Source organism: Chrysoperla carnea, chromosome 1 (assembly GCF_905475395.1).
Source record: "Chrysoperla carnea chromosome 1, inChrCarn1.1, whole genome shotgun sequence".
NCBI lineage: Eukaryota > Metazoa > Arthropoda > Insecta > Neuroptera > Chrysopidae > Chrysoperla > Chrysoperla carnea.
In genome coordinates, this window is record NC_058337.1 from 135,556,269 (window position 1) to 135,571,254 (window position 14,986).

Here is a 14,986-nt window from a genome sequence, read left to right on the forward strand (position 1 = left end):
TTGTTTTTTATTAATTTATCTTGAACTTTCCATATAAATTCATGCCACGGAACTTAATTGAAAATTATTATTCCAGTATGTTGTTGACTCAATATATTTTGTAATTCAATGGAACACTAATTTAACGATTTTTTTTATAAATTTAATTATTCAGTCACAAGTGAATAAACAATTCGTGTTAAAAAATAAAAGAAGATGATGGTAGTTAGTTTTTACTGCATACGTATAGACAGAATACTAGAGAACAACCTGTAAGAATGCACTTACATACTTACAACAACGTGCTTTAATTTTAATTAAAGTTTAAAAAACTAATATAAACTTATAAATAATTAATATACGAAGAACTGATAAAAATAAATACTGGAAAGATAAAAAAAAAGTAAAACTAAACGTAGTCAAGTGTGAAGTTTATTTGTAGGTAACTTAAAGGTTATGTAATACACTTTATTGCAATCAATTATTACGAGATGAAGTTAAACTTTAAATTGAATCGATAGGAACAAATAAGCTGAAAAATTAGTCGAAATGGGTACATGTGAAGAGCGGAGAGGATAGCAGGAGAAAAGCATCTGCCTGGGCAAGTCGATCGTTACGTACTGTGTAATGCGAATCAGGCTGTCTTTTGTATTCAACCAAATGAACAATTTCAATTATTTTTAATCACTTAGACAGCCTGATATCTAGAACCCAGCCCACAAAGGCACCCTAAAATTCAGCCACGGGTGCTTATAGCTAGACATAAGAGGTTTCATGTCGTTAATATATATGTTCTTGGTATCTGTACCCCGTTAAATGGCCTGAAACAATGGAGAACCTGGAGAACCAAAAAGCACAATTAAAACTTAAATAAAAGAATGGATGACGTTCTTGAACAAACACTCATGGCCCCATGCAAACGCTCTTATAAAAGGCTTTTCATGGAAAAAGGCTTCAGAGACTTTGCAACTGTGATAAATAATTTGAAAATTATTGCCTACTTGTCAGCTGCGAGTGGATATTACAAATTCAATTAGCGAAATCAATCTCTGGGAATGATCTCTGTAGATTTTGTCAAGAAAAAGAGGAAACTGGATATTCTCTGTCAATACTAAATTCAAATTTGCAAATTTTTTCTGAATGCTTTCCATCGATAAGATCCGTGGTTCTCAAATACTCACATTATCATTGCAAATATGAAAATTATCAGATCTGTTTTAGAACCACCAAATTTGCTATTAGTTGAGATTGCTATTAGTTAGTTTTGACATTCTGACATTCTCGCTAATATGCAGTCTATTTTTATAGTGAGCCTCTAATGATTGCTTGTGAGCCACATATTTTTCGAGTTGGCTCAGAAGTGCTCGAATACTTCTTTCCTTGTTAACTTCACATACCGATTATGAGAGAAAGTCATGTCTGTTAATGACCTAAATTGAGTTGGCAGAAGGAGAGATTAACGAAGAAAGCAAACGCAAGTTTATAAATTTAATCTTTTGCAAGTGTTTTATAGGATATGTTCGATAAAACACTTGCATTGCCCACGGCATTTCGGTACCAGTTCAACGATTGATAAGATTATTGATGACGCGAAGTGATGTTGTTTTTATCAATGTTATTATCATATCTGTTTTTATTGAAGAAAATTTTGGTAAGATGATAGTATCTGCTATTGAGCCAGCCTCTCTTTGACGACCTCTCCGACCTAAAGTCAGTCGACGTCAAAGCCCTCCTGCTGTTCTTAAACAGCTCCAAATGGTTCATGGAGTTGTGGCCGGGGATGAGCCAACCCATTAACGGTATTACAACGGACCCTATGGTCTAAGTGTGTTCCACCCCAGGACAGCCACTCTAACCTAACCTAACCTAATCTAGTATCTGCTAGGTGAAATTCGCTACCTAGTGTACCGGTACCTGAAAGAAGTGCATACAAAATATTTCCATTTTTGGTACGGTATGTTAGCAAAAACTTTTATAAATAGGAGGTTATATGTTTGGTATTAAGTGAGAGTTAAAATATATGAATATTAATATAGGAAACATGTTTTTTATTATTTACTTTTACGCATAGGTAAGACCACGAGCGAGTGAGCGAACGACGTACCTATATACTTACAAACTACTAAGAAGATACCTTGGTGCATGTATATATCTTTTTTTTTAGTGTTAATCTTTAATTCAATAATATTTGTGATTCAACAAACGCGACGACCACGGGGCCAATCTTCTCTCAACAAAGTCTCAACAGAGACAAAAAAAAAATCATTAAAAAAAATTCTAATTATAAAAATTTTATTTCTGCTATCATAAATTTTTTTTGTTTATATCTCTACGGAACAAAGCAGCGACTCATGTGTTTGAGCTACTTTTTTTTTAAATACCTTGAGTGCGATTTATTAAAATAAATACAAGTGGTTTTTTCTGTTAACGTGTAGTGTTTTAAATGTGCGAGGGTGTCCAGAATGTGAAATATCGTTTTTTGGGTGTTGTGTGTGGGTTTTTGGGGAGTGTTTTTTAAAATTTAGGACAATGAAAATATGTATTCTGTGTTGCTATTAATGAAATATGGATTAAATATGTGTGTATTTATTTTAAAATGTTGTTAAATGTAGGTATTTTTTGGTTGTTGTGTTTTAATATTCTGTTTGTGGTTTTGGATTTATTTTTTTTTTTAGAAATGTGTTTTTAAAAGTATGCACTAAGAGCCAGATTTGTCAAATTTTGATCGTAAAAGGGAAAAAGGCTTATCTTTTCACTAACGTTTTAAGAAGTCTGATTGATTTAATTTGTATTTTCAAAATAGTTCACTTTAATTTAAATAGCGCTTATAATTTCCAAGAAGTCTTCAGGTGTGAATTTTATGAAAGAAAATCGATTCGTCGAAAACGAAAAATTTTTTCTTAGTAAATTCCTTGAAACAACAAAAATTCTTAAAACGAAAAATTGTTTAATGCGTAAAGTCACCTTTGTATCTGCTGTTGTTGGGTAAAGTGATTATATACTTCCTGCCAGAAGGCTAGACCAAGATCAAAATTTTGTTGGCCCGGCTCTTGGTTTAATATACATTGGTTGAATTTTGTATTGCGTATGTAATTTAATTTAATAAAATTTAATGTATGTATTTGTTACTGAAACTTGTGTCTCTTGTGGGTGTTGAAATTTACCATCTGTGGAAAGGAGACTGTAAAAGTTCGTTGATTCTTAATTTTCATAATTCAAGGAAGTAATGAAAGTATTTTAATTTCGTTGAAATATACCTATCCGTAACTTCTTCTAGAAACGTCGTTATGACCGTGGTACCATGATGACCACGTTATTGGGTAATCTCGAAAGGTCAGGGTGATCCAATTTTGCTAGAAGAGTCAGGAAAATGTCAAAAAATTCCGTGAAAAAAGAGAAAAGTTCCAGAAAGTTATTATTCTCATAACAATTTCAAAAAATGCTCATATGATCGTAATATCTTAAGTCACATTTTTATTCTGGCTGTTCGTTGTTTGTAAACTTTTCGTTCCACTTTCTTTCAAAGTAATTGAAAAGTAATAATTTTGTCAGGGAATTACTCAACTGAAAAGCTTGGAAAAGTTGGATAGTTTTATTTTGGAAACAGTGACCATCATGGGACATTAAAACTGCATATTGTTCACCTACCCTCAAAGATACTTTGAGGATAGCTCCAGTTTTCGTTAAGCATTTTCTTACGATTTTCTTAGAAAAATTAGTCGTTTTGACGTATTGAAAACTATGCAAAAGTATTACTACAATTTCTCAAAGTTCTCAAAAAAATTCGTCTCCCAATTAAATCTTTTAAAGATAAAAACAAAAATACTTCTTCATAATATTTAAAATTTTAAATATTAACGTTGAATTTCATAAAAAGATTATAAACTTATAAAGTACGGCATTAACATGTACACATTTACACCTAGAAAGTTGCGTTTGAGATTTTTTATTGAAAACTGTCTTCATCCCGTGACTTCGTCCGCATAAAATTATTTCATATTAATAATATTAGCAGGATATCAAATTTTTTTTATTTCCTACTCCTTTTTAACTCCTAGTTCGTGATAGATTTTTTCTTTAAGAAACATCACTTTTAAATTATCGAACTCATATCAGATTGATAAATTAACTTTTGAAACATCAAATGGACACGTAATAATCAATATCTCTCTAACCTAGCCTCAATAAAATTAATGATCGAACCGTGACCAAAATGCATTTTCCAATTTATCTATAAAACTTAGTGATTTACCTGTATCCGAGTCATTTAACTACAATCTAATAAAAACTAATAGGTACTGTACCTAGTATCTATATCTATACAATGTATAATCACCTGACTCTATGACTCTCTGCTGAGTGCATCCAATCCATGATGTCCCAGTTCAATGGACTCATTATGGACGTCCAAGTGGTAGTCATGATGTCGATGTTAAGTTTAAATAAATACCTATGTATAGGTAGGTATATGTAGGTACCTACACTAAAGGTATATAAAATATACATTTCCGTTGTTTCAAAATACTATATAATATAATAATATATGAACAATCATCATATCAAAAACCAGAAATTATTTACAAAAATTGCATGCAACATTATCATATATTATTATGTATGTGATTTTGTTAAACGTCCGATGTGCACAAATATATTATAATAATATTATATTTATCAAAAGTAAGCAAAAATTTTAAACATTTTACCAAAAACTCAAACTGTATTCTCTGTAAAAAAAAAAACCATCGAATTTGGAACCTTAATAGCTCGTTTGAAAACTTGTATTTTCTAGTTCTGAGATTTGTAAGGGTGAAAATGTTATCTCTAAATTTTTATTTTATTTTAGTTTATTTAATAGTCATATAAACAACATGGTCATGAGCGACTCCAAATTTTGTATAAACTTTAAAAGCGTACAAAAATTTTAAAAATTATTTTACAACTTTGCCAAGACATTTGCTTATTTTTCTTGAAAACGATAATAAGTTACTAGTTTCCATGCAAAATTGACAGTTTGTGTAAGCTTCTAATCTTCATATAACGACGGATAACATTTCTTATTCTTTCAACTCTCAGTGCAAAATGGCAGGAGGTGATAAGTTTTTGAGGAATAGCTTCTAAAACTAGAAGGGTAAAAAATCTAAAGATTGCTAATTCGACCCTCATTAAAGGCACGATTATGTGTTTATCACTGAATGAACAAAATTACAGAGCTAAGCAATGGCCAAGATATCCGCAAACCTATGCTAACTTGACACCGTTAAAGACATGGCCAATCTGTGGATAAGTGTATGACGCAATCACAAAGTTAACGTAGAGACCAAAAGGCCTATTAAAGGCATGGCCTTTCCGTGGATCAATAAGTGAACACAATCCCATTATTTCACTCCTCGTATAGTGAATTTGTTCTAAAATATCCTGAAATATTTCGGGTGTTCCCAAAATAGATCAGTGCGTTAGAAAGAAATCACATACATTCCCCCTTCCCACATGATATTTCGTGTAGAAGAATGCGTGAAAAAATATTATAGGAAATTCACTGTAATCTTCCACAATGTCCCAATACCTTCACCATTTTGTTTTCACCAAATATTTTCACTAATCAGGCAGAGATACACCTATCAAACTCTCTTTTCATTTCTAAACAAAACAGTACGTCGGGCATTGTATATTGACTCGCATTTATATCCGATGCGGTTTTGCAAGATTTAGGAAACTGAGATCTTCCTAACAAGAATAGATTTAAATAAGATTTATTTCGAAGAAATGTGGTACCATGAAAAGATTTTATCGTATTGAATTTACAACAATACTCAACTAGTTACATAAAAAATATTAATCTCCTTCTGTGCAGTTGAGTAAAAATAAAAATAAAAAACTTATCTCTGGAGGAAAAGAAAGATTTATTCGTTTGATTGCAAAAACAACCAAAACTAACTGTTCGTTTACCTTGAAGGGAAATTGCATTGCACATTTATGACGTAAGATTTTGTGTTCTTTTTTTTAATGTGAGAAATAAAATATTCATTTTTACTTCTATATACAGGGCGTTCTATTATTAACTGCAGATCGTGGGCCTACAGAATAAGCTCATAAAGACGAAGGAAAAAGTCATTTACCAATTTTGGATCTGAGCCCTAATTTGGGCGCTACAGGTATGACAAAAATTGATAAATTAGTAAATTCACTGGCTATCATTCGATAACCAGTAGCCAATGATAATCAGTAGATATTAATAAATGTCATTTGATAATATTCAACTAAAGAAGGGGTATGAACTGATTTCAATTGGGTTATATTATTTTGAAAAAAACATTTAAACAAAACTATTATATTATTTCATTGGTTTGTTCAATTCCCACTTTTTTTTATTATTATGTTTTTGCAAGAAAACATTAGATTCTTAGTAAAAAAACAAATTACGTCACAAAAAGAATGTTTTTAATTTAGCGTAAATAAACAAAAAACGCCTTCTTTGTGACGTTATTTGTTTTTTTACTAAGAATCTAATGTTTTCTTGCAAAAACATAATAATAAAAAAAAGTGGGAATTGAACAAACCAATGAAATAATATAATAGTTTTGTTTAAATGTTTTTTTCAAAATAATATAACCCAATTGAAATCAGTTCATACCCCTTCTTTAGTTGAATATTATCAAATGACATTTATTAATATCTACTGATTATCATTGGCTACTGGTTATCGAATGATAGCCAGTGAATTTACTAATTTATCAATTTTTGTCATACCTGTAGCGCCCAAATTAGGGCTCAGATCCAAAATTGGTAAATGACTTTTTCCTTCGTCTTTATGAGCTTATTCTGTAGGCCAACGATCTGCAGTTAATAACAGAACAACCTGTATACAGGAAACAGTATTTAATTTGTTTGGAGCGATTTCTTAATTTCAGTAATTTTTAGATTTTATTCGATTTAATCTCATTTTTTTTGAGATTTTCTACTGCCAAAAATATCTCTATTAGTTAGATTTTTTAGAAAAGAAAGGTATTTTTGAATGGTCATTTTTTGAGATACATATAAAGTCGTTAGAAATGGAAATAATTCAATTTTTTTATTCAAATTCTTAAAACTTCCTTAGTTTTGACAAACCCTCAATTAAAAGTGTTGCTCTTTATACCATAGTTAAGGACGATGTCAAAGGTAGACGATGAGAGGATAACGGCTTGAGATGCCAGTTTTCAAATTCATCAAGTTCCTAATTTTAAGAGACTTTCTAGTTGTCACTTTATTTTTCTGAATTGTGACTTTCCCATGAAGACTTTCATCGTATCTTTGCCCCTGATTAAAGCCGACGATATTGGAAACTCATAAAACTATCAAACATTAATTGGACTATTCAGAAAATCTTTTGCCATGCGGTAATCTTTCCCTTAAAATAGAACTACGATAACAGGCTCAGAAAGGATTTCAGCAGGCGTTGAATAAATAGATGGATATTAAGAAACTATAGTAATTTATAACAATATTGTTTAAATGTATGAATGAACTGTCAAATAAAAAATAGCCTCCACTTTTAATGGTAATTCGATAGACCTCTGGCTGTTTCTTTTTGCTTATGACTACCATACTGACTGCTGACTTCATTAGTGATTTTTCGTTTAAGCTAAAATAAACCACAGATTAGATCAGGTATCATCTCTGTATATAGAGGTGCTTGGAGACATTCACCCCGCATTATAATAAAATGCATTTAAATAGAAAAAATTGTAATAAAACAAAATGATTTTAAATTATTATCTGTGAAAATTTTCTATTATTTAAAAAAACTTTAAAACAATAGATAATTTATTATTTATTATGTTCTTTATGAATTTATTATATATGATTATATTTATTTTTTCATAAATTTTATTATTCAAAGAAAAATTAGTTCAATATGTTATTTTTCTTAAATGGGGTCGACAGCAAAATGTAAATGGCATTTAAAAAGAAATAAACAACTTACACGTGTGGGAATCGATACACTATTATTAGTTATAAATTATTTAATAAATAATAAATTGATAATTTTTTATTGCGAAACTATTTTTAAATAGAAATATTATTCTTGCAAAATAAAAAAAAGTCGTGTATTAATTCATAAAAAGTTATCTTGAAAAATTTACAAATAATGGAAAAATCGTGGAAACTGTTTTTTATGAATATGTTACATGGGGCATGAATTCTTAAAAAAAAACCTCTCAAATGGCCGAGAAATACTATTTATTTTCTGAAAGTTAAATTTCCTGTTGTAGTTGAAATTCTGGCCTTGGGTTGAAGATACAAAAGGCACTTTTCTCGGAGATAAATGTGGCCGTAAAGATTGTATCTTCTAATTTTGTGATAAATTGAAATTGTCGGAGGACATCGCTTTGTGGAGTGTTGGACGAAAATCTAATGCGACCGATAGACGATGTTCTTCTTCCTTAAATAGGAGAAAAATAATCATTTTTCTAAAATGCTAAAAAATTGCAATTTTTAAAAGCTAGAGGAGCTCAATTTTAAATATCAAGGATGATTCGAAGCATATTGAGCATTTAAAAATAGTCATGTATGAAAATTCATAGAAATAATTTATTTTCTACTTTTTAGTACTATATAGACTTTTAGAACCAAAAAAATGCATGCATATCAAATATGGTGGAAGCACGACCTGATGGGAAAATCAGGTCGTGCTTACTATAAAAATTCATTGTCATCTAAACTAAATGTGTATAAAAAATTTAAGCTCAATCGTTTAAATATATCTGCTTCAAAATTGAGTTACAAGATTCCATCCGAACAAACATACATTGCAAGTTAAAAAAAAGCTTGTAAAAAGAAGTGTTCACCATCCAATGGCACCCACAAAAAACTGTCGTATTTGCATCTTATCCTAAATTTTTGTATCACTCTGTAATTTGAGTATAAAATAATTTGAATTTTTTTAAATTATGCAAAAAAAATATTAATAATTTATTATTTCAACTATGTGTACGAATAAAATAATCGGGCATCTACCCAAATGTCAGACACGCGCTTGTTTATCTTTTTTTTTAAACAATAAATCTTCCATTAAAATGAACAATGTATGTACGAACGGTTACCTATATTTTAATTTATACACTAAAAGCTATAAAATTTTTTCAGTATAATCAATGATACGCAAATTTTGTGTTCTATATGCGTGTTAAACAGTGGCGGATTTACCAGCAGGCTGAGTAGGCTGGAGCCTAGAGCGGCAAATTTTAAGGGGCGGCAAATTTAGTTCATAAATTTTTTATTTCGATTGACAAAATTTAGAAAAAATTATAATACACACACAAAATACGAATTTCAAAAATTATAGAGGAATTAAAATATTCAACAAAAACCGAAATATAGTCCTATATACAGTGCTAAATAATAAATATCTCAAAATCTCTGCATAAACAATTGCTAAACGCTTTTGATTATAATGTAATGATCATGAATTTTTAGAATATCGCAATAGCGATTCCATATTATAGTCGAAATTTAGTTATTTTTACATATTTTCTTCACTGATAATTACTATAATTTTTTCTCCGTGTACCTAATAATTATGAGATCTTGCACAATTCAATCTTGATACAATATCGATGGTCTAATCATGATTGCTGCAGCAAGTTTGCAAATTGTCAAATTCTATTCCAGAAAGTTATTTCTTTATGCGTAAAAAATACTGACTAATTTTTATTAAATAAAAAACTAGTTCGATATCTTATAGAGATTCAGAATAAGTATAGTCTTTTTGTTTAAATCAATCGAATAACTGATATTTGAACGATTGCAACATGACAATAAAAAAATTCCCTCTACTAAATATGAAGTTAGACAATTTGCGGATTAGAAAATGGATACATTTTATCAGTTAATTATTTTATTTGTTTCAAAGCTACCTTTCATCTGAAAGAATTTCAATAAAACCAATTTCTGGATCATTAAAAAGTCTGTCTTTATTCCTGCGAGATCAGAATCTAGGAAGCATTTATCCAAACTTGGATATAGTACTTCGTATGGCTCTTTGTACACCAGCGACAAATTGTTCAGGTGAAAGAAGCTTCTCTTGCTTGAAGAGAGTAAAGAACTACCTCCGATCGACTTTAAGTCAAGAAAAGCTAAACGCTTTAGCTCTCTTGTGCATAGAGTCAGAGCTAATAAACAAGATTTCGTACGACGATATAATAAATGATTTTGCGAATTCAAAGTGTCGCAAAATAGTATTGTAATGCTTTTATAATTTGACTTGAATTATAATACTAACAAATAATTAAGAAAGGATATATTTATTGTGTTGTTTTGTAACTGTAAGTGTAATAATAAATATTTATCAACGTTCGCCAAATCTAGATTTTTTGTGTAAGCTTTATTCCTATTACATAAGTATTGTATAGTTTTAACACATACCTTAACTTACTTTAAAATTGGTACATGTTTGAGATATTTTTTGCATAAAATATTGTTTTTTGATAATTCTTTGCTGTAAAAATAATCAAGGATCTAACACGGTACCATAGTTCTCGATGATACTAACCATACGGGAAAAGTTGATGTAATGAGGATAATGGAGCACAAATCATAAAGTTGCAATTTTATTGATAGATAATTGATATGATTGTGAACTAAGATATCAAAATTTAGAGGCGGCAAAAATTGAATAGCCTACGGGCGGCAAATCTCTAAATCCGCCACTGGTGTTAAACACGAAACGAAAAATAAAACGATAATAAATTTGTTCTTTTTAAGGTTATTCGACTATTTTTATAAAATCGTTACCTCCAGTACAAGGCTCTTTTTTCGGAAACTTTCTATAGATCATACAACCTTAATTAAGTTTTATTTCAAAACTTGTTTACAATGCATTTTACAAAACATATTTATTGTTCCTAGCCTAAACTTTATCTATAATACTTCATCTTATAAATAAACATTTTTACGTCGTTTTTAAACTGTCAGCACTCGCGTCATGACCATTTTTAAATTTTAAACATAAATAACTTTTATTTTTCAAATGGTATATTAGGGTAAACTTTTTCTATCTTCATATAATTTTATCTGTTTTCGAATTATAATTTTTCAGATTTTTTCAACCTATTTATATAGTTTTTAAAAATATATTTTTTTCATGTTCTTCAGAAATTGCAAGAATTTCTCTCGTTACGAAAGTAAAGATGTAAGCAAAAAAAGATTAACTTCGGAAATTTTCGGGTCTGTTCGTCTATTTTCGTTAGTTTAACATAAGTTGTATTTAGTAAATTAAAAAAAATTGTCCTTTACTTGTTCCTTTTGATTACCTCAAACGGTAATCGTAAAAAATAGATCGAAAATTTTATAGGCTCGGATTATTGATGTAATTACTAGTTGGCTGAGCTGAGTTTATCGACTATAGAGAAATTGGGTTCTGAATTACTGAAGTTCTTAGCCCTTGCGTTCAAAAACGGGACATTAATACAGAAATATTTTTCGGTCTATTTTTTCCTAAATTTATCTCAAACAACATTCAATAATCACTTGGACTCAAAAAAAAAATTGGTATGAAATTATGTAGAGGTTATGATTAACAAAATTCAAGAATATAAACGCGAGAAATATTCGATGCATGTGCAGAACGCGTGAGCAAATCTGTCATCACGCGACTAAAGTTTACCGATCGGTTGACGGGTTAATGCAAAAATTTAATAACAACCTTAATTTACTTCATATTTTACTAAAAATGTTAAGTGTTCGTTCACCCTTATAATTTTCAAAATATATAACTTCTTTATTGTTTATTTTACAGTAATTGGTTTGTGCGAGTACCAACAATTCTATGGGGCAATGCGTATCTCGTAAAGGTGCGCACGCATTGGCTAGATCATCAACGTCAAGGTCACCGCCAACATTGCGTCGCGCAACCTCAACACGTTCAACCACAGCGGCTATGCATCATAAACATTCAACAGTGACTGTTTATTCATCGTTACGATCACCATCGGTACGTAAAATATGATTATTATTACAAAGTTATTATTTTTTTGATAAAAAAAAATTTTGGTTTTAATTTTTTTGAACTTGTGGTTACTACGTACAAGGTATTTATGAATGGAAATGAAAATAAAAGAAATATGAATTATTTATTATACAGGGAGGACTTTTATCGATGCGAACGCCGTACTGATTACTGAGGGAATAGTAACATTAGCAATAATTATGGCGGACGAGTCAATGCAGTATGGGTGTCAGGTCCATACTGGTTGGGTGTCAGGTCCAGCCCTATTCAATACTGTAAAATTACTTATGCTAACATATATTCGATAGTATCTGCCTTTATACCATAACAGCATTGTAGTAAACGTAAGGCATTTCTTACCGTGCAGAAGTGAGATAATGACATGAAAAATAAATAAATAGAAATTCGGATTAGTCACAACACAAAGGTCCTTCAAGATATTTTCCATGAAGGGGAAGATATCTGTATACTGTGTGGAAGTCAAAAATTGTTTCCCGATTTTCTTCTAGGATGGGCAAATCTTGACCTAGAAGCCCTCGACCACAACATCTAAGGTCTCTTCAACTTTCTCTGCAATGTTCAATAACATTAGTATTACTCTTCAAATAAACCATTTGTTGAAGTTTTAACCTTCCCAAATATTTTATTATCGACTCTTGTTTTCAAAAGATTTGGAGATAACTACCCGATGAAACGAAGTTTGGTGAATAAGATATGTGAGAAAGTCGCATTTCAAACTCAAGACCGTCATTTATCACCTTCATTCGACTGAAAGTTATATTCGACGTGAATTTTCTAGTAAATTTTGGGAAATAGGAAGTTCTATATTTGCGCAATTATTATATTACCCACTTTTTCAGCACGCTAAAATAATCAGGTGAAAATTTTACCTCGCCTTTCTAAACTGGCCTTAAACTAAATCAATTCTGTATTTGCTATTCGGTCTATAAAAAGCTATTTTACCAAGTAAGTTGAGATGCTACATTCTATGAATGATCACAGTCTAATTTAAAACCTGAGGCTGAGTAGTGCTGTCTATAACCTCAGCCTAATTTGCAGGCTCGATTCACCTCTTAATGATGGTGACACTCTGTATTAACATTTGATAAAATAATTATACATGAGATTTCTCTCACAGTCCAACGTTGTGTGTTATTATTTATTATGTGTTTCAAATTTTTAATAACTCATATCCATAACACCATAACAGAGAACCTTTTAAGTTATTATAGGTCGTTGACAATGAACTAATATTATTATGTGTTATTTTGATTCTGTAATGTTTTTTTATTACAATTACGATTATAACAATATTTATATTTCGTAAGAATTCATGTAATTATTCCCATGACACTGTTTATTTGGTAAAATGCTGTTGCAATTTTACTGTTTCATTTAATTTCCACTTAATTTAAATATTTGTGATTTTAAATAAATGATTGATATTTGAAAATTAATAAATTGAAAATTAAATTGAATGAAATATCGCTTATGAGAAGAGATTATTGGATTTAGGGTAATATTGAAAAATCTCATCAAAAAATTTTATCTCACTGTCACAAAAATCGCACGGATTTACATAGAGATTTATACTTAAATGTGCATTTTTTTCGGACACAGAGTATACGGTCTTTGGGGACAAAAAGAAAAGTTTTTTTTCAGAATTTTAATGGTTATTAGAAAAATTGGAAAAATTTGCTAAAAATTTTGCTGGGACGCACTCAAAATCATTATATCGGCGATTATAGATATCAAGAAGGTGGTTCTTTATAAATAACTGCCAGACTAATTAAGGATGTATGATTTGAGCACGGTAGTGGAGGCACGAATTGAAAATAATATACATTTTCAATTTTGATGGTTAATTATATTATTAAATTTTTCGGTATCTGAAGTAATTTTCAAAAAATTAAAAAATAAAAGTTTTATTTAATAATTTAGCTTTTGATATTTCGAAAACCAAGGCAAATATTAAAAAAATTTATTGTACTTTTCTTTTAAATTCATGAAGTTATAATAAAATTCATCATAAAATTTGAAAATAACGTAGAAATAATTTCAACCCTAAGTCTAAAATAGCCTTGGCGCTCGTACTACCTTAATATCCGAGTAAAATGAGCCAGAACATATTCAAATGTTACTTTCACGAATTTTTATTTTATTCATGACTATTTTTTTTCTAAAACTGTTTTTGTAAGGAAATTTGTGTACTACTAAACGTCTACATTTGAATCTTTTTCTAAATGCATTTCCTTTCACTTATCTAGTAATAAAATTCTCCACCACGGATGCAATAATAAATGTTCTCATGTAAAACTATTTATATTGATGATACATGTTTTTTGCGTGGCGTGATCATTCTCACTATGTTTATATAACATCCTCTTATCCAAAAGAGGCCCTCTCCTGCACGTCTTCTCACGGAAATTAATTATTAACGTATATACGTATATACCAATTAGTAAATAGTCATCCAAAGGTGACAATTTGATAAATACATAATAATTATTGTCAAGATTTGTAAGGAAATGTTTATATGTGTGATAGAAATCTTAATTACTGACAAGTTTGGTAGGCCGGTCACATCGGTAGGTCGGTGTTTAAGATGCAGTAAGAGACGAATACATAGTAAGAAAAGTTACTGACGAATAACGTATTCTATGTTAAGCTAAGTCATTATCTTGTTTCGTGTCTCATTTGTTGAAATTAATGAAGGTGTTTGGACCCCATTGTGGAACTTCGAAAATAGATATATTGACTTTTTTTCATTTTTTTGGCACACAATGTGCGTCAAGTCGGCACACAATGTGCGTAAATGTGTTGTTTTTTTTGGAATCTTCGTAAAAAGACCTTTTTTTATAATCAGGGAGCTCGAAAGAAACGGACACCCTTGTTGCATCACATAGAAAATAAAGTTCTAAAACGAAAAGTTCCTTTCCATTTTTTGATCCGATGCACTTACATCTGCCCCTTCTTACACATTCACAAACTTTCTCACTTTTCCATACGTACTCGTCA

The 14,986-nt window shown here is 30.1% G+C and overlaps 1 protein-coding gene across 4 annotated transcripts in view; it reads left to right on the forward strand.

Annotated features, from left to right (window-relative positions):
• LOC123290639 overlaps window positions 1-14,986 on the forward strand; it is a 101,775-nt gene that overhangs the window by 13,717 nt on the left and 73,072 nt on the right. For 3 of the 4 annotated variants that reach the window (XM_044870896.1, XM_044870898.1, XM_044870901.1), the window contains exon 2: window positions 11,759-11,953. In XM_044870896.1, the coding sequence (XP_044726831.1) occupies window positions 11,789-11,953 (165 nt within the window). In that variant the 5' untranslated portion in view covers window positions 11,759-11,788. Of the gene's footprint in view, window positions 1-2,554; window positions 2,588-11,758; window positions 11,954-14,986 lie in introns of those variants that run through there. The other variant, XM_044870897.1, reaches the window with a different exon arrangement.